The sequence below is a fragment of the Mytilus trossulus genome, chromosome 10 (assembly GCF_036588685.1).
Source record: "Mytilus trossulus isolate FHL-02 chromosome 10, PNRI_Mtr1.1.1.hap1, whole genome shotgun sequence".
Taxonomy (NCBI): Eukaryota; Metazoa; Mollusca; class Bivalvia; order Mytilida; family Mytilidae; genus Mytilus; species Mytilus trossulus.
This window is the reverse complement of record NC_086382.1, coordinates 47,507,885-47,531,753: the sequence shown is the minus strand read 5'-3', so window position 1 is coordinate 47,531,753 and position 23,869 is coordinate 47,507,885. Positions and strand designations below refer to the sequence as shown.

The window sequence follows — 23,869 nt, the reverse complement described above, 5'->3', positions numbered from 1 at the left end:
TGATTGCCAATGAGACAACTATCCACAAAAGACCAAAATGACACAAACATTAACAATTATAGGTCACCGTACGGCCTTCAACAATTAGCAAAGCCCATACCGCATATAGTTAAGTCTTGTTTTTAAAATATACGATTTCAAATTTAATCTTATTAGTTATCATTGGGAATATACAGCTGTACTGTGTTATAAGATATAAGACAGATGAAGTCTTGTATAAAAGCCAGGACAAGCTTAGTACTGTTTAAAATGCAGGGGCATAACACACTGTAAAACTCAAAATATAAAATTAACAAATAGATATGAAAGCATCAATTGAGAACACGAATTTAACTAGCATTTGTATCTTGACTTATTTACAGACATGAAAAACAATTATATAACAATATATGTTATAATGGTCAAATCATAATTTTGAAAAAAAACCAACATCATGTCCATGAATAAAAATACAAAATAATGAAAAACAAAGTTGCATCCGATTGTCAAATAGAAAAGGCGAACATGGTAATCTCTAGATATATATAACCGGCATCGTTTTATCAAAATAGAGCAACTGTGTATGACATGGTATGTATAGTTAAAAACAGAATATTATGAAAAACAGAATAGAATATACATTCATATGAAGAGAGTACAATGCTTATATCTTAGTTGTTGAAGTAAATTAAGTTTCTTTGAAATGAAAGTTGTTATGAGCGCGTACATTTGCAATAAGTTAAAACTAAAAAATGTTTGACACATATAATTTTATAATCACAAGGTCTAGTGAATAAGATACTTTCCAATTCAAATAAGGACCATTTCGTCGAAAATTAAAAGTTGGCTATCGACCTAATGTTTTCCCTTTAAATTAATTAAATGTTTGAAATGGCCTTAGCAAAATGAATTCCTCAAAATTACTATCAAAACGTCACCATTGACACCAAACACTTTCTTACTAACGGGCCTTAAATACATCTTTTTATTGAAACATATTATACAGGTTGAAAGAGCTGTAATATTGTAGCAGTTTGATAGACTAAATAACTCTCACTAAACCTTCTACTTTAATTCTCATGAAATAAAATCATCATAATAAATCTCGTTAAATATTGATAAAACTTGTACTATGCCAAAAATTATTGGTTCTGTGTTCAGCAAGAACTGGACACTTTATGTCTCATATTAAAACACATTTTTAGAAATAATTAAAGGTCTATACATTAATGAGATTGCAAAACCGGAATTTTATGAAACTGCTCTGTCTATAAGTTGACTCTTGTCATTGGTTCTGGTGTATTACCACGTGACACTGCTTCATAGAGTTCACTACTTGAAGGTTTGTCAGCATTATCTTCTCCACATAAAGGAAACACACGCCTAAAATGATACACACACTTACTTTTAATCAATTCAGCTTCTATCTATTAAGAAAACTTAAGGTTAATATAGTATATTTAGCTCTCAAATTTTCTTAATTCGATAACAAATTTGGGTCAATGAAGATGACACAAAAAAGTTCACCAACGACTTTCACAAGGGATATACGCCGCTCGTTCGGTTTGAGCCATCATACTTTATATTAATAAATAAGAAAAAAACCATATATAAATTAATAAATTCAACGCGTCCGACGCATCTAAGATTGATCTAGCAAACTAGGAACAAAACAAATTGATTGAAAAGAACATTCAAGCTCAATTTATCAAAGGTGAACTCATACTAGGGTATTTAAGGAAAGTTTATGACTGGAAATTATAAAAGATGTATGTTGCATCTTATATCATGGCGACAAATGGATAACTAAACTGGAGGTAAACACAATATTATATACATGCGTACAAATACACTTTCATGAGGACAACCAAAACATAATGAAAATCAAGAATGTATAAATATTTGAGGTCCCTTTATGACAAAAAAGGGCATACACACAACATAAAATAACACTCACGATTCGTATTGAAGACGAGTTAAACTTACCTTGGACTTTTGCACCATTTGACTAACAATATGACAATGATAACGACTAACAGCACACCTATCACAATGCCAATGATCCACAGTTTACTCTCAGAATCATCAGAAGGACACTGCGAACTCGATGAACTATAGCATATACCATCAACAACACAAATATCAGACTGAAAAAGATTCGAAATATTCAAAATAAAAAATTCCTTAATATATTCAAAGAAACAAGAACCGTTCAAATTGTACCATGTTTGTTTTAGTCGTTTGTTACCCATCATTTCGTCAAATCTAGGAAGTTGAGTTAGAATGTTTCATAACATTCGGAACGTTCTTCCATGCTTAATCACTTTAATAATGTGTAAAGTTATAAAAGAGTAGAATCGACATATAAACTGTGTAAGTTTGAAATACTTGAAATACAAACACTTGTGTGGTATTTCAAATTTACAATGATTCAAATAGGGTTTGAAAGTTAATGAACCCGGAAACCTATACATCTATCTGTTTACTTCAAATCATATAAAACATATTAAGGTCCCAACTAGATTCATTTATGCAGTATCTTTTCATTTACTTCCTTATGGTAATGTTTTGTTTGTACACATCTATACCATACAGTAAAACAAATAAAACAAGAACGTGTCCTCAGTACACGAATGCCCCACTCGCACTATCATTTTCCATGTTCAGTGGACCGTGAAATGGAGGTAAAAACTCTAATTTGGCCTTACAATTAGAAAGATCATATCATAGGGAACATGTGTACTAAGTTTGAAAGTCGATTGGACTTCAACTTCATCAAAGACATATTGACCAAAAACTTTAACATGGAGCGGAACAGACGGACGAACAGACGGACGGACAGACGGACGGACAGACGGACGGACGGACGGACGAACGGACGCAGAGACCAGAAAACAAAATGCCCCTCTACTATCGTAGGTGGGGCATAAATATCAACCAATCAAATCTTTATAACTACATACCCGTAATTGACAGTTGACATTGGAATCTGTAGTTGTACACGTGTAACACGATGTATCATACAATATCAGCGGTACAGAGTCACTATAAGTGACACCATCGTTGGTCACTGACACAAGGTAGTACTGTATAGTTGTTTCATTTGTCGTAGATCTCTTCTTTCGTCGATTTACGCTGACTGGACATTTAACCTCTCCTATGTTTTCCATCTGGCCCGTCGTGGTAGTTCTTGTTCCATTTGCCGTTAATACGTTGTTTATGATCTGAACAATTAAAAAAATTAATCCTAAGTATTAAAGATGCTATTATGTAGATACTGTAAACCAACTTATTTTCGCGACTTTCGCGAGTAGAAAAATAACGCAAATATAAATCGTCGCGAATATGTAAACCTTGGATCTTTCCATATTAAACTTCATCAAGGAAATAAGAAAATCGTGAAATTAATTAGCCGCGAAGTGGTCAAGAAAGGGTAAAACGCGAAATAAAATATCCGCGAAAATAAGTTGGTTTACAGTATATATATATATATATATATATGTTTTTTTTTTAGTTTCTTATAGAAATGCATGTGCAACATAGACACTAGTTACTCTGTTGTTTTTAATTATTAATCGTATCGATAATATGTCCAGAATTTACTTTTGAATTAATTGTCATCCGTTGGCATTGATTGCAAGTCCTAAAGACGAATACAAATTTACTTGTCTATTTTGACATGTATAACTGTTCGTCAGGCAATACATGTTATTTATTCTAGTATAAAGAGTGGAGAACCTTGTAGTTATAAGAAATGCATGTATTTACTTTATACGCTCTTCCGAACTTAACGTATTCACACGTACCTCAGCTTTCTGTATCAAGCATCCCAGATTACTTGATTCGTAGAAGTTTTCTCCAAACACAGAGAAATGAGAACATGTTCGTTTAGATGTATCACAGAATGATTCATCTGTAACATTTGTCAATATTTGTGGTGATGCACTCATGTTAACACGACAATCACCACCTGTTAAGTTTTGATAGCAGGCGCATACCCCTGTAAGATAGGATAATATAAAATACAGATATTTTTTACTGGACAAGAAACTTCGCGCCAGCTCAGTAATAGCATATAAGACAGAAATATGGCCATTTCGAATGAAAAACATCAGCAATATTTTTACAATTTCGTTGATTGTACCATAACATCCGTGATGGCAAACAACGCTATTCTGCGTTTTTGTTTCAATTTCAAATATAGAACCACTATTTCAAGTCAAGACAATAAGAACAGTTTTAACGTTTACCTGTTAACTTCAAAATGTGTTAAAATATAATTTTTTTTTTATATGAAATACAACCTTAAAGGTGTAGTCACTGATGTATCCTTTATTATTTTTCAATAATAATAAAAATATAGAGAGCGGATATTGAATGGGATATTATGCATTGTTCATAGGTCAAAAGTACATGTTTTTTCAACTATTAAAACTTATCATGCTTGTATACGCAAATAAAAATACATAGGACATTTTTAGCACTCTTGCGATAAAGATATTGCTTTGGATGGAAATAAATATCATTTTATCTTAACTTAAGACAAATTGACTTTGCAAGCATTAAATTGCTAAATGTAATATAGAAAACAATAAACAAGTAAAGTTATACACAGGCAAATTTCACTTACATGAATTTCACGTGATTTTAAATTCATGTGAATCTCACGTGAAATTCACATAAATCTCACGTGAAATTCGTGAAATTCTCATAAATTTCACATCAAACAAGCTTATATGTGAAACTTAAGTGAAATCATTTTTTGTGAGTTTCATGTGAATCTCATGAGAATTTCACATGAAATCACGTAAGTTTTTCTCATGCGAAATTCACATGAATATTTGAAATAGAATAATTCAAATAACATTTAAATTTTCAAATTCAATAAAAATTATGAAAAATGTCGATTTTTTTGTAAATTTCACGTGAAATTTAAGTGAAAAATTTCACATGAACTCAATTCAAAAGTTTCAAGTGAGTTTCATGTATAACCTCGTTTGAGGTGAATTTCATGTGAGATTCGTGTGAAATTCATGTGAGCAAATTTTGCACCGTCACTAGAATATTTTTGTATCATTTTACACTTTTTATAAAAAGGAGCGAGGAATTACTCATTTTGTTTAAATTTGTGTATGCCATTTAAATAAAAGTTGTTATGCTAAAAACAAAATGTAATAGAAAAGTGTTTTAACATGTTAGTCACCAAAACATTATTTTTATAGTATTCTTTTTTGAAATCAAAGTCATTCGAGCTTTCAAAGTTTAAATTACCTTGCACGCAGTTACCAAGTTGTTTTCCTTTATATTTGCAGTCAAATGGACATAATTTCCCAACGACCACTTGAGCTACAATATTTCCATCATCATTTGTTTCGGTCCACAGTGAATTATTTGTCCTTACTTCATTTGAACATTCTGTTTTAAACATTTCAAATGCATCTGCCATATACTCATCAGTTCCGGATACCTTCAATGAAACAGAAAATATGGGCACTTGCAGGCGTTTAAAGCTCTTTGTTTTCATTTACCAAAGTACCCTCAAATCTTAACATTCAGAGCCATTAATCTCTAAAAAACAATTATTCTCAAAACATAAAAAGCCACGTGTGGATATTGAATTGCTAGATGCATCTAAGATGATCTTTGCCTGAGGGACTCCGAACATTAGTTATAATCAAATTTATTCATATATCAACATGAATTTAAACTAATGTTTGCTTATTTGTTCAATTTCAATGACAAAGCAATGAGTTATAATATGATAATTGATTCAGCATGTGATCGAAATGGGTAGATAGTTGTAGTTGCTATTGTATCATTCTATTAAGGACTTAAATGAGAGAAACAATTGTTTTGTTTTATTTTCCTGCTTTTCATCTTTCTATTTGATTTAAAAATCAAACTGTTTTAATCTTATTGGCACTGGTGTATCTTGTGAAGACGAAATGTAAGTCAGGTGTAAAAATCTATAAGTCTGGTAACTCTGATGATTTTAACAACCATCAGGTCGTAATGGATGCCAAGTGTCCGAGTGTAACTCTAACCAAGAGACAGCACTGATTTTGCTAAAATCTGAATGTTTTCGTATTACTTTTATTACTTTATTTGATCCAAAAATCAAATCAGTAAAAGTACACTGTGAAATGTCAACAACTGATTGATGATTAATTTGTGAATAACAAAGGGACGAAAATTTGTGACACTACATGTCACGGCCACTTATTTGTAACCAGAACAGAAATGCATTTTGAAATGAAAAATAAAACAACAATGATGGATTCCATATTACTTGCAAGATGTTAGTAAATATGAATCATTGTCATCAATAATGCGATTTCAAAGAAGGAAACTGCCACTTAAAATTATTTGGTCTATAACAAATGCATATTTTCCGTAACAAAATGTTTTATTACCGCATGAAAGTTTTTTTTTCACTTTTGAAAAACATTTTAGTCTTTTAAATATCATTACCTTTATATTTAGGACACAGTTCGTTATTGCAGATGACACATTTACATTGGACAGCGATGAACACGCATCGAATAAAATCGAATCCTTGAAATAACTGTTGCATGCATCGTCTGCACTTGATTCGTTCCATCCATTTATCCATTCAGTGGTCTAAAAATAATTATAGAATATCAATTAATTTTTAGTTAACTACATCATGTAGTTCATGCATTTCGACTTAAAAGATTGATTTTACCCGACTTTTGCAATCATCACTTCAAGGGGAACAATCACTAAAGCATAATAAACTTAACACACGCACAGCGTTTAAACACTTTCATGTGAATGTGTAACTGTTTTTATATTTTATAAAATGTAGCTTTCATGTTAAGTTTCCATGAACTAAAAGATTGTTTTGCAGTTTATATTTTCAATATCATTGTGACAAGCGTGAAATTTTAATTCGATTTCATGAAAAAATTACTGAATATTTCAAAACAATATACACATTTCGTAGAGTACAAACTAAAATAAGCGATATTGCACTTAACTATCGTCCGAATGATTTTAAGGAGAAATATTGATTGTAAGAAATCGTGCAGGTATTTTGAAAGGACAAGCACATAGGAAATAAAGGTTCTTCGGGAAATTCTCCATTTTATACTATCTTATAATCTTTTTATAATATGATAGATAATATTCTTTTTGAAAAATAAAAGGAATGACAAAAGGGAAGTAAATACAAGTGAAACATGTATGAAATGGAAAAAAATATCACCATTAGAATAGCAAACCATGAAGAAAACTAAAGAATAAGCAACACGAACCCCATCAGAAACTGGGATGATCTCAGGTGCTCTGGAAGGGTCAAACTTACACGTTCTGCATGTTCCTTTTTAGTAAGAATATCCGGTGATATATCAATCGTTAGATCGTCATCATCTCCATCTGTTGAACGCTTAGAGCGGATTGCGCATGATTGTTTGCCAAAGTTTAATGGTGGACAAACTGGCAAACTCTCCTTCCATGAGCAATCTACATTTGCCGACAGTCCATTTAAAGTGCCACCACTATCACCAAGGCATGTGCAGTACATAAACGACTGGCTTAACTTTTCCGTTCTAGTTTTTGCAATAAATAAACTGTCACTGGCTGGAACACTGCAAGTAATGATTCAAATCAATTAGACAAGAAACAATAATATACTTATATAAAGGGAAAAGTACAATCTAATAAAAAAATTGATAACACGAACTGGCAAGCAGAAAGCATGTAACGTCCTTCCTCTTGTAATAAATAAAGATATTTCGAAAAAAGCACGTTCACGGTCTCATTCCTGTGAGTTGAGTTATGTTTTCTTCTCATATACACGTTTGTTTTGTTAAGCTGCTTTATTTTCATTACAAAGATTATCCAACTTTAAAATACCTAGTTCAATGAAATGTGTCTTGAAAGCAATATATATACCTTCTAAAGAGGTTAAAAAAACCCATAAAATTAAGTTGAAGTCGACAATTTCAATTAACGATTTATAAGAATTAAAATGTATATCTATTGTAACCAAGACAAAAAGTCCGATATGATTTAACAGTTATGCCATTTATAAGTATGACCAATCAATATCATCTGTACATAAATATGAAAATTTAATTTAGATATGATAACAACGTATTTTGATATCGAGTAGAACAGTTTAAAGAAATAACAGCTTCCCTACCATCGATGTCAAATTTCCTACGTAACAGAATCATTCAACTCAATAGCCTAACTATGGATCGGATTAGGGATTACATGTTTTAATGGCATATGTTTATGTACCTCCAAGTTCGAGCAAATGGATATGCTCTGTCATAAACTTTTCCGTCTCTTCCAGTAAAATCATCTTCCCAATTGTTATTCCATGTACCACACAAACCTTCTGTTTGGTACCGATCCTTACGTGAAAAAGTAATGTATACATTCAATCTTCTGTTCATTGCAATCCATACATATACTCTTGTACCAGTCGGCAGAACAATCTAAAAAAAAGGTAAAATTACAAAAATAATGAACTCCGACGAAAATTCAAACCAGAAAGCCCCTAATTAAATAATAAAATCAAAAGTTCAAATACATCAAACTAATGGATAACAAATGTCATATTCCTGACTTGGAACAGGGATTTTCTTATGTAGAAAATAGTGGATTGAACCTTGTTTACAGGGCTAAACCACTCACTTGTATGGCAGTCGCATCTTGAAAAACTTAAGTAAATAAAATAATCCTTAAGAAATGTTTAAACTAAAATAAATATCAATTTGTAATTCATTAATGCTTGTTTGTATAGCAGAAAGTTTCAAATTTAAAATGATGATTATTTTATCTTTTGAAAACAAAGTCATTTATATACTTTTAAAGTTCAAATGAAAGTTTGAAATGGACTTCTTGCATGTGATTCTATCACTAGATATTGTCGTTCAAATTTCACCAGGCAAGCATTACTAGCTTCTGTAGGTTTCGTTTTTTCAAATAATTTTAAGATTCATTGTCTTCAATAAAGGTCACAAATGAAGGATTTGTGTATATAGTAGATTAATTTAAAAGTTTTAACAAAATGACTGATTAGTATAAGTCGATATTATCGCCAAAGTAAAATTTCACAAATCAGTGGACACTAGTTGAGTTGAATCAAGATCAATTCAGGGATAATTGCTTTTAATTATTAGTTGAACATAAATTACACACTTTTTTTTGTTTCGTTTACCTTCTTACAAATTTTATGTTTAAAAATAATAATACCTCATATGTTCCCCATCGATGATACACTTCCAAATATTCGGAACCAGTTTGACAACCAAGTCTTCGAACAATCCATTTGGTAGGTCTACCACATCCATAGATAATGAAAACGTCTGATGCTGCACGAACGGCGATCGCACAATGCTCGGTCCATGAATGATGACTTTCGAATCTTCGTTGAATTGTATTCACCTGACATAAAGTTATCATGAGCTTTAATGGTAAATTGATTATCTTAGTTTAAATATATACTGATCTAAAATATCCTCCTTTAAACGTAACAAATGATTCGCTAAATCAAGTTTAGCATACCTCAAAGATGTGTGTAATAGTTATCCCATGAAGACGTGGTGTGTCAGTGTAAGATCACCCCGATGGCTGGAGGTCACTGACACACCAAGTCCGAATGGGATAACTTTTTTTTACATCCCAGCTGTTTTAGATTAGATGAAAAACCGTTTACAATTCATAAAATCTAGTTTAGATCGCAACACAACCATTATAGTATAATTTATATATTACTTCTAGAACACACCCGTGATTTCGCGGGTCCGTGACTGAATTTAAGTATATAACTATGCATAAGCCTTATTTTAGTATTGGTATTAACATCTGATAAAGTCATGCCGATTATAAGATAATAGTTTTCTCTGCTTTCAAATCTTTCTGTTTGAACCCGTCGACCTGGAACTTATCAATTATTGGTAATGTTAATTATTTGGAAAACAAAAGGTCCTGGAATGGAGTATTTTTTAATCAACAGCATTGTCTTATATTAGTTATAGATAAAGTTGAAATCTTTGATTCACTGTTTTACTTCATGACCGCTAACAAATTGAAAACTGTACATATACGTCTTATTATAAGTCCAGATTTTTAGTATTCTTATTGTTATCTTATAAAGTCTTACTGATTAAAATACTACAATAGGGAACAATTTGACAATGATTGAATTTAGCAGTGTCAACCCTGTGATTATGACCCCTGTATACAGCAAAAATCCTAAATACACCGTTTGGGGATGCGCCTGTCAGATGCAGAACGTACATATAAGGTAATAGGTAACAGGTGAATATACTATTGGTATCGGTATCGGATTGGACCCGGAACTTGTTAATTATTGGCAATATCAATTATGTGGAAAACAAAAGGGGCTGGAGTGGTGTAATTTTTAATCTACAACATTGTCATATATTAGCTATATATAAAGTTGAATTCTTTAATTTGTCGTTTTTACCCCATGACGGCTGTATATTATATACCCTTTATTATTCCCGAACACGGTCTAACACGATGTTTCAATATGAAACCATGTCAACTCGCCCCACTGGCCAATCGGACCACACTAAATCGTCACTTTATAAAAAAAAATCTTGTTTACCAACTCGCCCAACTTATGAAAAAGGGTAAACTCCCATTGAACAATCAGTCTGACATATTTATGAAAAGTGTTAAAATTCCACTGAATAAAGGTCTGCCACTTATATCTTGCCTCCTTCAAATATGTTAAATTATTGAGAGTCTGTATCCAGTCGTCCTCGGTATAGGGGTATGTATCGTGGGTTGATATGCTAAAGTTCTTGAGTTCGAATCTCAGCATAGACACAATGGATTTTTTCTACATAAATCTTGAAGTGTGTCTTTTCTCAATAACTAGTTCTAAGTTTTATTGTGGATTCGGCTTTTCCGCCAAAATTTGTCAAAACAAAGGAAAGCATGCAAAATAAAGAAACTCAAACTGGAGTGATTTGGTAGGGATGATCCGGCTCTGATCACCCCTGATAGAACAAAGGAGCTGGGATGTAATTTATAATAAAAGTATTACAAAAATACGTATATACCGAATCCCGAGGCATTTTCAAAATGGAGTAGCCCAAAATGTTGACAAAATCAAACTCTATCAATCAACAAAACAGGTGAAAAACAACTGCTATATTCCGTAATAGTTATCCCATTCGGCCAGAGGGTGATTTACACAGACACACGAAGTCCGAAAAGGATAACTATTTTACATCCCAGCTGTTTTAGATTAGACGAAAAACCATTTACAATTCATAAAATTTAGTTTAGAACGCCACACTACCATTACAATATGCTTTAATGTATACCCTTTATGACCCCCGAACACAATGATTTAATATGAAACCATGTTAACTCGGCCCACTGGTCAATCGGCCCACACTAGATCGACAATTTATAAAAAAATTGCTCACTCTTGTTTGCCGACTCGCCCCACTTTTGAAAAAGTGTAAAATCAAATTGAACAACCAGTCCGACAACTCACTTATTTACAAAAAGGGTTAAATCCCCAATGAATAAAAATCTGCCAACTCGCCCCTCTTATGAAAATATCTTGCTTCCTTTAAGTATGTCAAATTACTGAACCAGTTGTCCTGGTGTAGTGGTATGTGTTTTTGGTTGATAGGCTAAAGGTCTTGAGTTCGAATCCCAGCATAGACACTTGATTTTTTCAACATAAATTATGATAGATAGTCTTTTCCGTATAATAAATTCTAAGTTTTATAGTGGATTTGACATTCAAGCCAAAATGTTACAGATCAAAGGAAAGCATGCATAACAAAGAAACTCAAACTGGGGTTTTCTGGTAGGGGTTATCCGGCTCAGATCACCCCTGTTCGAACAAAGGAGCTGGGATGTTAAACCTTAATTCACCTGAAAATAATGATAATCATTTAAGTCATGGCAGTGTCCATTTGTTTTAATATATGAATAATATGAAGCAAAAGGGGGTTTTCACTGATTTTTGTGAATGAATAACATTGTAATTTGTCAGTTTTTATGGACTTCCCCTCTTTTTTTTTATTTACCTAAAAGTTCGGTTTTATTGTTTTACATTTTCGTCAATATAATATCTTGAAAATATAAAACTTTATAACCATGAAAGGATATAGACATATTTAACAAAATAAATTGATACTTTTGATCATAATGCTTCGATTTTCTATTAATTTTAGTATTCATGTAAACCCAGATATAATCATAATTAAGAATTTGTAAACTTACTTCGATTGGTTTCGTTTTATGTCTGAAGAGTGAGAATTCTCCTTCATCGTGGAAATCGTACCATCTGCAGAAAAAATAAAAATGTGTAGTCACGACTTTCCCCTCTTAAACACAATCTGTTTTCGTCTGATAAATTTCACCGTCCAGCGAAAAAATATTATAAGGACGAGCAATTGTGTTCATTCTTTAACATGCTTGTCGACGGATCAGCACATACATGTATCAGCTGTCAATACAATATGCATAGAAAATCGTGGTGAAAAATCAGATGCAAACTCAGTAAACCAACGATATATTAAATGTTCCCAAAAGTCATTAATGCATGTGTCTTATGTAAACAAGTAAAAATTAGCGTATAACACAACTTTAGAAAAGTAAATTAAAATGATTACATTGCAAAAAAACAACCCTTTAGTGATTTTTCTATTACATAACAATGTAAAGATATTTTGTCAAAAAAATTCATTCAAGCACATACAATACATGGGAGGGTTATGCATGTTTTGGTATATTTTTTCATTGTATTATCTAGGACCTTTGCATGATATATAATTATATTTTCTTGTTTTAAATACTTACCGCCAGTCAGTAGTAAAAAACCATGGATCAGTCCCAGTGAAGCAAAACCCGTACCAATTCCAATAACTTTCTGTCACATTTGTGTTGATAACACTGATCTGTTAAATAATAAACAAAATTTAAACATATAAATTGTCAAAAACATTATTTTTAACATTTAAAAAAAAAATGAAACAAACGGTGATGTGAATGTATTTTTCATTCAGACTATCATATTCTTTTCATTTTGTTGTCAGAACTATGTTTACGCTCGTCTCTCATTTCATTATTTCATTGAATTATGTCATGTTTGATTTTTTTAATGTTTATAAATATAAACTAAAAGTAACCGTGTTATCAGGTTTTGTATGGTTGGTAATAGCTGATTAAAAATTTGATTTTCGTTTTCCTTCACACAATGATATTAAACATTCAAATAAATGGGGAAAGAAAATTCTGAAAAAAATCTTACTGTAATTTCTGGAAGGACGTAGTTGACCCAGAAGTTGTCATATATTGAAAAAGCCACACGTAGTTGTAGTTTTGCTGTGTATTCTTGGTCTTGAGCAGTGTTTTCGGGAAGTTTTATATCTAGTATTTGCCAGCTGTTTGTTTTCCATCCATCCAGAACCAATCCACATACAGAAGGTTTTGTCAACTCTGTAATTGATTGATTACAGGACATTGGTGCACCGGATGTAAACTCCTCATTGAAATTATTCATTTCTAAGGTCAAGTCACAAGCACTGCTACTATCATACATACATGCCACGGGAACTGTTGTCCATACGTAAATCTTTGCGGATTCTCCACTAGATAACGACATATGTTTGGGCCACACCTGAAAAAAGAGTATTTTTCAAACTCGCACAACCATTCTGTTTTTAATATATCACAGATGCTCCAATATAATACAACGCAAAATACAAAGAGTCTATTGAAAGTGTTGATTATAACAATCCGAACATAGGGATTTCATAAAGAAAACCACAGCCCCCTCCCCAAAACAAAATATAATACACTATTGGTAAAAAAAATTGTTTTTTGAAGGTATAAACGTCCATAAGGAATCGATTGTCGATATCAGTTATGTTGAATTATTGTACATCTGCAGAGAAAAAGATAATTTACTGTCTTCGTAGTTTCAAAAACATATTCATGCTAATTTATTTGAATACAAACCTCCATCCCAGCATAGCGAGGATAACTTTCGAGGTATGTACTGTTGCTAGAGGCGCTTAAACGCATACCACATTTTACCTGCAAAGTTATAGATAATTCTATTAATTCTTTGAAACGATGAGGAAAAACAACAGTAAAAACATGGTCAAGATAATTTTTATTTTGCAGTATCTAGAAAAACAACCATTTTTATACTTCGGTTTCATAACCAATGATGAAATATACAAGATACATCAAAGATGTTTAATTTGTTTCCAATAAAAAATGACTGTTTTCCATTATTCATTTATATTTTTTATCGTTAATCATTGAACCGATCAAATATAAATGTTGGTCTGTGTTGCTTGACGCAATTATAACATGAAAAAATCATTTGAAATCTTACATCGAAACCCATTGTTATTCCTGCATTTGTAAGATCCGTTTTTGTAATCCTTCCTTCTGTCTGCATTTGAGAGAGAGTAAGATTGTATTTTTCAACAATTAATACGTCGTTGACCTCCCACTTAACGTCCAAAAGTAAATCATTTAGAATCGGGCTTCCATACTGATAGTATTGACATTTAAACATCAGTTGTCGATCTGTTGAAGTAGGATTGAATGTTGGTACGCTTGAATCAACTGACAGACTTAAAAAGTCGCTCAGTACAATTTCATCTAATAATGACAAAGTAAAAAAACATAAATTCATTGTTATACAAATTTAAAAACGTAAAAAGCTTGTACACTGTATGAATTTATTTTTGTGAATAATGTCAAAGAAAACGATAAACCGACAAATTAAGACGACTTTAGATAGAATAAGGAGATGTGTTATGATTGCCTTTGAGACAAATTTCTATCAGAGACCAAATGACATGGATGTCGCAGTACGGCCTTCGACAATGAGGAACACCAACACCGAACCGTAAGCTAAACAAAATGTGAACGGACTAATCAAACATTCAAGTAAAAGTAACGTTTTCCGGATACCTTTTTACTTAATGCTAGCGTGGCCACGAAATAAACAAATTAACCCAGGTTCTTTACACAAACTATGAAGACCAGTTCTACCCTGGACACCTTGTCACACTAGGGGACAAGTGTCTTCAACAACCAACATAACGGACAATTCTCTGGGAGGACAAAGCTAATACTTGACCGGGTAATGATTTGGACAAGTATAAGCCAGTATTATAGGAAGGGAAGTCTTAAAGAAATAATACCTAAATTATCATATTTATTTCATACCAAAATATACAATAAATATTCTAATATTATGACAGTTAGTTAAACAACAATACAGAAGTTAAATAAAGTGGGGAAATGTCTTAATTTAAGTAGGGTTTTTAAACTGTATCATTTAAACCATTTTATACCCAATCCTAGAGTTTGAACCCTTATTAATGCCAAAACATTTAAGAGACGAATTGGTCCAGAACAGTAATTAGTTATAATCTAAATCACTATAAAACAAACAAATATGTCAACTATGCTTTGGAATTATTTGAAAAAAATATGTATTAATTATTATGTGCTTGTACTTGGGTTTTTGTCTCTAGTATACCTTTATTTAAGAAACAAGTTTTGTTCTTGTTCTAATTTTGTGTACTCTTGGTCATATAACTTTTTGTTAATCGACATATCGATCCTTGAAAAGGGAAATTGAAATAACAGAAAAAGTAAATCCATATTTTATATCCTGCCCTAAAAAACTATACAAGTACCTGCTGGAGTTGTTGATTCTGGAGAAGTAGTAGACATCATTTCATTTAAAACAGATGTTGGTTGAATGTTCCAGGACTCAGTGGAAGATTTGTAATGTGATTCTGGCTCTGAATACAGTGTTTCGGAAGATTTTGTTTGATGAAAAGTGTATGTGCTTGAAAGCTGATTTGGTGCTGTATAAGATGCATCTGAATTCATTGTTGACATGGATGAATCATACACGAATACATCAGAGGGGGGAGTAGTGGAACTTGACGGATATATAGTCTCACTGAACGAATAATTGCCTTCTGAAATATATATATTTATAATTTAAAGATGAACGATTCCTTGTTCAGTTGAATAATTCGTAATATAAATTCTAAAATATTTTATTGATTGTTTGTGTTTAATGATTTTTTGGGCAATCATTGTGGAAAGAACTACTATCCTTTGGCTAGCACTACAGTCTATTATGATAGGTGTCGTTCGTATTTTGCAGCGAACAGAGTTCGAACTTACAACCTCAGTGTTACTAGCCCTTTGAACCAAAGTACTTTGACTAGTCGATTACAGCTCAATTATACTTTTGCGATATGAAAGACTTTATGTTTTAGAAAATAATCAAATGCTATATTTCAAACAGATTTATAAAATACTTTTTTTTTTCCCAATAACGCAAAATTTGAAAGTTACAAAAAACTCCTCTTCTTGTCATATTAAACCGAAAAACATAGCATTATATGACAAGGAATAAGGGAAAAAGGAAATATATGAAAAAATTAAACATACCTAACGGTGTGGTTGAATCAGTTAATAGAAAGCCAGTAGACATTGCTTCTTCTTGGACAGACGTTGGTTTAATATTCCAAGATTCAGTGCTCGATAATTGGTAAAAAGAATGATGTTCTGAGAATATTTCCTCGGAAGATGCTTGTTCATACAAATAGTTTGTGTTTGATTGTGGATATCCAGAATTTGGTGCTGAATACATTGTATCTTGGGACGATGTGCCAGAGAGCAATGATGTGGCATGCGGTTGATATCCGGAATTTGGTGCTGAATATATTGTATCTTGGGACAATGTGTCAGACATGACTGGTGTGGTGTGCGGTTGATATCCAGAATTTGGTGCTGAAAACATTGTATCTTGGGACCATTTGTCAGACATGACTGGTGTGGCGTGCGTTTGATATCCAGAATTTGGTGCTGAATACATTGTATCTTGTGTCGATGTGCCAGACATTACTGGTGTGGCATGTGGTTGATATCCAGAATTTGATGCAGAATACATTATATCTTGGGACGATGTGTCAGACATGACTGGTGTGGCATGTGGTTGATATCCAGAATTTGATGCAGAATACATTATATCTTGGGACGATGTGTCAGACATGACTGGTGTGGCATGTGGTTGATATCCAGAATTAGGTGCTGAAAACATTGTATCTTGGGACCATTTGTCAGACATGACTGGTGTGGCGTGCGTTTGATATCCAGAATTTGGTGCTGAATACATTGTATCTTGTGTCGATGTGCCAGACATAACTGGTGTGGCATGTGGTTGATATCCAGAATTTGATGCAGAATACATTATATCTTGTGACGATGTGTCAGACATGACTGATGTGACTTGTGATTGATATCCAGAATTTTGTGCAGAATACATTGTATCTTGGGACCATTTGTCAGACATGACTGGTGTGGCGTGCGTTTGATATCCAGAATTTGGTGCTGAATACATTGTATCTTGTGTCGATGTGCCAGACATAACTGGTGTGGCATGTGGTTGATATCCAGAATTTGATGCAGAATACATTATATCTTGTGACCATGTGCCAGACATGTCTGATGTGGCGTGTGGTTGATATCCAGAGTAAGGTACTGTTGACGAGTCGTTTAAATTATCTGGTGAAACTGTTGGTTCATACGATGATGATTGAGAAAAGGGATTCATAGAACTAGATTGATTCATCGTCTGACTGTAGGAATCGTTGCTCACTAAAAACATTCTTTAAGATCAGTCAAAATGAAAATTAAAAAATAACACTTAAAAAAATGCAATATATACATAATTTGTTTTGAAATGAAAAGTTCTAGAATTGTTAACGTTTCAACCTGAAAACATCAATTAGCTTTGTGTCACTAGCAGGAATTAAATCTTACAAGAAGTAAAATAACAAAAACAACACTGAATTCTGAGGAAAATTCAAAAAGTCCTCAATTCAACGTGTATCTTTTTAGATTTATTTTAACCAAACCTCTGTTGTTATGTACTCTTATGAATATATCAAGTATCTACACTTTTAGGGTAATAAAAATGATTTTAATTTGATACTTGCAAGAAAAATAGGACAAATTCGTTATTACACCAAATGTTTTTTTACACAGAGTCCAACAGCTCGACATTTTTGAAAAGTCTTATTGGAATTTTGAGTCCTCAATGCTTTTCAACTTTGTGCTTGTTTGGATTTATAAGTATTTTGATCTTCGTGTCACTGATAAGTCTTATGTAGACGAAACGCGCATCGGCGTATTAGATTTTAATCCTGGTACGTTGGATAAATAAAAATAAAATACAAACCTATCATAAGCACACCTTAAGTAAATGTATATCATAATTTGCAGATATAAAAAATATAGCAAACAAACTATAGGATGAGCTTGTTGGACAAACCATGTAACCTATTTGTGGTAATCAGAAGAAAAGGACTCCGGTAAAACACAAATATCTTCTCCTACATGTTGCGGTGGTAACATAACACGACATGACCTTTGTCTGTCTTAATGATTTGCAACTTTTAAGACTTTCAATATGCATGGCAATTTAACTATTCGTATTTATTCAAAAAGGGAAACTAACATTCCATATAAAAAGTTGATAGAAAAAAAGTATTTCAAAAACACTTAACTCAAAGTAAATAAAAAAAGGCTCACAACGTAATTCGAATATTTTAAGCTGTTTTTTTTTATATATATTCTGATCTTAACATGTTTTTGTGAATTTTTCTATTTTTCAAAACTGATCATGTTTAGTGTGCTGCGTCATTTTATGCATTTTAGGAGAATGATACGTTTCATGTTCTAGGTAGATAGCTCAAACAGTCATTTCACGATAAAAATCCTTGCAGACTAGGCTTGGTCCTTTTGATGCAGCGGATGGGACGCAACAAATATCGATGTTGGCCTTATATGGATTTGGCTATTTTTAGGTAGTGTTTGGTTTATTGCTATTTAACGTTTCAGACCCTCACACAGCATTGGCTACCAAGTAATTTGCTTTGAACGTTCCTGATGAAGATAAATAAAAAAAATAGTACGTGTTGATTTCATTTTTAAGACTGTGTATACTCACCCATACAGTATCTTGAACAATTTCCATTTGGTTCTAGATATGCAACATTGTAGTTATAGCAATTCAACATTGTGACAGGCCAACTCTCCTGACAAGTTGAAGATTCACTTACAGCACATGCTGTCATCGTTGTGCTTTCGCCTGGTATAACTGGACTTGAACCTTAAAATGCAAGTGTTTTCAAAGCTTGTAATTAATATTCTGTTATTGTAATCAATTTTTCTGTCATATGAATAATAGTGTTATTTTTTTGTATACTTGAAGATGGACTCCTGATTGGCATTGGGTGGAGATACTTACCATGTAGAGGGAAACCAGTATAGCTCTGTTGTTAAGTATTTCCAAAATGTTTTTCATAAAAAATACAGTTGTCTCTTTTTTGCAAGAATGATGGATGTGTGTGGGTTTTTTTTTATGTTAAGACTATCCAAAATCGTGTTACAAGCAAAGATTGATAAAATCCATCAATTGAAGAACAGAGAACAAAGAGCACCAAAGTCCATAGAAATTTTACAAAAAGACACCCATGTATGTTTATAAAATGTAAAAAAAAACATACAATGATAAAACATCACACACCTTACAGTAAACATTTGTTGTAGATGGTCGACTTATTTCTGCGTCATTATTGGCTCCTGTAGTTTTATTCATGAATATCATAAACAATTCCTATTATATTTCTCTTTCAGTAATAGTAATAATCGCCAAAAAAAGACATGATTTTCAATCTATTGTGTACCCGCATGTACATCAGCATAATTTTCTTATTATTTTCTTAGATGTAACAATTTGTAAAATTTACAATTTCAGCATCACCTTTTTTAAAAAGAGCTTGTTTGTATTTTCATTTGCATATCCCAAATCAGCTAATTATTTCTGTACAGCAACTAATTGTTTTAATAAATGAACCGCAGACCCACCCAGTGTAACAAAAGATTCTTTAGATATAACTTATACTTCCTGCAAATATTTTAAAGAAAATAAAAAGAATTTCAAACAATTGATACGGTGTTTAAATCTACAAGGTTTGTCTGCATTACAACATTTTACTGAAAATATATCGAAATCTCGATGATTATAAATGCAAATGTACATATTTGTCCTTTTCTTTTTCAATAACCTATGATTTTACGGTAAAAGTCCAGATATTATTATACTTTACTGAATAAAAACATATACAAATTTTCTTACCATTAAGCCAAATAGGAGATGATGATCCACATTGTCCAGGGCTTGGTGGTGTAGTTGGTATACTTTGGAATCCATCATAACGATACCAGCCAGCTGTAAGGTTGGAAGATTCACAGTCTTCAGTCATTCCTTCTGACAAAACATAATCTATTGTCCTGGTAAAGTCACCAGAGATAATGGTATGGTCGTAGAAACAAGGCTTGTACCATGATGGATAAGTCCGTTCAGGTTCTGAAAAAGAAATGTTTATTATAAAAAAATATTTTCACAACAATTCGTGTAAGAAATTATATTTTATCAATAAATAAAAAGACATGAGCATAAACCCCCGTAATCAACAAACTGCTATTAACATTTTGCCTTATATTTTAACTTATATTTTAACGATAATTTTATTATTGTACAAAATAGGAAATCACAACATCCGATTAAAAACAAAATATATATAAGGTACAAGTTTTTTTTATATTTGTCATATATATATTTTTCATTTATAATTTTCAGTACCTTCTGTTTTACATCTAACTTGCCTTTCATTAATTGATTGTTGGTGTTTTAATGCCACTAATCAGCGCCTATTAATTGCTATTTGGTGGCGGCTAGTCAATTAAGATTGGAATCGGGAAGACCAGCACGAGATTGTTTGGAACAACCTCAACGTTGACTTGCCATTGATTTAAGTAATAGAACTACTTAGACCACTAGGACACAGAGGTCTGTAACTTGCTTTTCAATATACTTGCAAATGTTAAAGACATTTAATGTAATCGTTTACGGTCATTAACATAGTGTAAAGTATGATATTTACTCAAGTCAAACAATCAATTGCGGGTCAGCTAGTTTGCTTTTAGGCTATACATTAATTATGTCACCCGATTGACAAAATTTCGGGTTGTAGTAGGGTTGTAAAATGGATGCCGTTACCTTGAAAACGGAACAAATGTGAAAATATCAAGTTTTTGTATTTGATCAACGATTTCGATATGCTTCAACTTAGAATCATTAAATTTTATACAATGTAGGTGCACATTTTATATTGGTGTTGGATGATTTTGTCAATCATTAGAACTACTATGTTTTTTGTTATCTATTAATCATGTTTTTCTGTGTCTAATATGTTCTCCTATTTATTTGTATTGTAGTCCTGTAATATTATGTTGTCATTTAAATGTTATATTTAACTTTGCAATTAAAGTGCGAGGTTTGGCATGTCTTAAAACCAGGTTCAACCCACCACTTTTATTCCCCTTTAAAAGTGTCCTGTACCAAGTCAGGAAGATGGTCATTGTTATAATATTGTTCGTTTCTCTTTGTGTTGCATTTTAACGTTGAGTCGTTTGTGTTTTCTCTTATTTTTGAGATATTGAGATAAGACGTGGCACGGTACTTGTCTATCCCAAATTCATGTATTTGGTTTTCATGTTACATTTGTTATTCTCGTGGTGTTTTGTCTGATGATTGGTCTGTTTCTGTGTGTGTTGCGTTTCGGTGTTGTGTCGTTGTTCTCCTCTTATATTTAATGCATTTCGCTCGGTTTTGGTTTGTTACCCCGATTTTGTTTTTTGTCCATGGATTTATGAGTTTTGAACAGCGGTATACTACTGTTGCCTTTATTTGCCATGGAAATTGCACCAAAAATTTCAAAAATATATAAATGCTCCAAACTTAATGGAACTTCACAGTAACGACAAGCAAAATTTGAAGATGTGGCATTTGGAGTGAGTATTTCCAAAATGGCTGCTGTTACCATGGAAAGAATGCAGAAACGTCAAAATGCTCCAAAACATCAGGGTTTGGCGAATAGTTTTGGTATGCTTTATTTAAAATCGTAAAATTTTCAACAATATAGGAGTTTATTATAGGTTTTGAATGATTTTGACAATCATTAGCACAACTATGTTACCATCGATACAGGAGCAAAAATGTCAAAAAAATCAGAATGCTTCAAACTTAATGAAACTTCATCATAATGTATGGAAGCGGCAATTGTTGTTGGAATTTTCAAAATGGCTGCCATTTCTATTGAAACAAGAAACAAAAGGAAAAAATATGCGTAAAATTTGTACATTCGCTAAACGTTCTGAAAATTGCAGAACGATGTCTAGCCATCAGTATCTATGTTCACCCACTATTTATAACTTTAAAACTGGGTGCAATCTTGGGGCAATAGGGGAAGGATGACATCCGCTATTGCTTGCAACGGCAAATCTAGTTAGATTAATATGTTTTGTAAAGATCAATTATAGGAGAAACAAAAAATAATGTGAATATGAATAAAAAAAAAAAATGTACAAAAAACAGAAAGGCATTCCAATGTCCCCATGTTTGCACGAATTTGATCTGTAAAAGAGTGCAAACAAAAAAAAAGTAAAACAGAATAGTCGTTTTGGAATTGATTGTAAAGAATCTTTAAAACTATATTTTCAATGCAGCATGACAAATTCAACTTCTACTTTATAATATGTAGGCATTTGATACTGTTTATAATGCTGTTTTGTTATTTTTTTATTTATATGGATCTTGTCTGTAAACCAGCTTTGATTATTTGTAATATCTTCAATTTTTCACTTTTTCTTACTACATTTGTATAAACTTCAAGAATATAATATTTTTTTTAAAACCGGTTTTTTTTCTAAAGTGAGTATTGACTGGTTAAATATTTCTCAGTGATGTCCTGCCATGGCTTTGTTTGAATTTGTTTGTCAGCTTTTTGGTCGTGAATGTTTGTCTCTAATATTTGATAACTGTGCAGATTTCGCAGATCAAAATTATTCGTTCATTGTGTAATCATACGTTTTTTAATTGAGTTAAGTCTGCCAATTGATATTTTATCGTATGTTTTTCTATACTGTGATGTTATGCTATTGTTTCAGAAAAAGGGAGAAGGTTTGGATCCATTAAAACGTTTAATCCCGCTGCAAATGTTTGCACCTGTCCTAAGTCAGGAATCCGATGTACAGTAGTTGTCGTTTGTTTATGTAATATATACGTGTTTCTCGTTTCTCGTTTTGTTTATATAGATTAGACCGTTGGTTTTCCCGTTTGAATGGTTTTACACTAGTAGTTTTGGGGCACTTTATAGCTTGTTGTTCGGTGTGAGCCAAGGCTCCATGTTGAAGGCCGTACTTTAAACTAAAATGGTTTACTTTTTAAATTGTTATTTGGATGGAGAGTTGTCTCATTTGCACTCACACCACATCTTCCTATATCTATTTGTAATACATGAACACATGAGACTGATTAAAGTTACTCACCCATACAATATCGTCCACAACTTGAGACGACAGGTTCTAAATATACAACATTAAATGTCATACAGCTGAGCACAGTTACATTCCAACTTTTTTCACAGATTGATGAATTTCCTACTTGGCATGCCAACATTGATCTGTACTCGTTAAAGTTCATTGAATACGTGCCTAAAACAGAACACAAAGGTACCAAAGTGACATTCACACTCGTTATCCGGCAATAACTGAAAACGCAATTGGGAAAAAAAAACAAACATACCAATCATGTTTTAGTTAAAGTAAAGCTTTGAGAACGAAACTACACTTAAATAATTACATCACATAACCCTATAGTACACTATACATCAAGTCAAATCTGTCATATATTAACTGCAACTTAAAGATTTAGTAATTACATACTTCGTTGATCAACATG

The 23,869-nt window shown here is 32.3% G+C and overlaps 2 protein-coding genes across 2 annotated transcripts in view; both read right to left on the bottom strand.

Moving 5' to 3' along the window:
- Window positions 1-369: 369 nt before the first annotated feature.
- LOC134687498 (uncharacterized) lies at window positions 370-19,168 on the bottom strand. Its single transcript, XM_063547855.1, has 17 exons — window positions 19,013-19,168; window positions 16,450-17,658; window positions 15,678-15,968; window positions 14,357-14,628; window positions 13,972-14,049; window positions 13,262-13,630; window positions 12,811-12,908; window positions 12,232-12,295; window positions 9,208-9,399; window positions 8,248-8,447; window positions 7,307-7,589; window positions 6,451-6,600; window positions 5,251-5,446; window positions 3,786-3,979; window positions 2,943-3,203; window positions 1,966-2,126; window positions 370-1,362 (listed from the first exon to the last, which is right to left on the bottom strand). Exons 1-17 carry the CDS (start codon window positions 19,137-19,139, stop codon window positions 1,248-1,250), a joined length of 4,260 nt encoding a protein of 1,419 aa, XP_063403925.1. The 5' UTR covers window positions 19,140-19,168; the 3' UTR covers window positions 370-1,247.
- A 784-nt stretch (window positions 19,169-19,952) lies between these two features.
- The window catches only part of LOC134687958 (uncharacterized), an 83,318-nt gene continuing 79,401 nt past the window's right edge, over window positions 19,953-23,869 (bottom strand). Inside the window, exons 21-23 of the mRNA XM_063548421.1 lie at window positions 23,458-23,622; window positions 20,204-20,434; window positions 19,953-19,972 (exon numbers count right to left, since the gene is read on the bottom strand). Of these exons, the coding sequence (XP_063404491.1) occupies window positions 19,953-19,972; window positions 20,204-20,434; window positions 23,458-23,622 (416 nt within the window). The remainder of the gene's footprint in view (window positions 19,973-20,203; window positions 20,435-23,457; window positions 23,623-23,869) is intronic.

Bases quoted from the DNA above. Each gene is read 5' to 3' on its own strand.
- LOC134687498 (XM_063547855.1), bottom strand. From the start codon at position 19,139: ATGACAGCATGTGCTGTAAGTGAATCTTCAACTTGTCAGGAGAGTTGG. The intron at 14,629-15,677 runs GTACTTGTATAG...TGTCATTATTAG, and splicing joins AGAATCAACAACTCCAGCAG to ATGAAATTGTACTGAGCGAC. The intron at 12,296-12,810 runs GTAAGTATTTAA...TTTTTTCTGCAG, and splicing joins TTTTTTACTACTGACTGGCG to ATGGTACGATTTCCACGATG.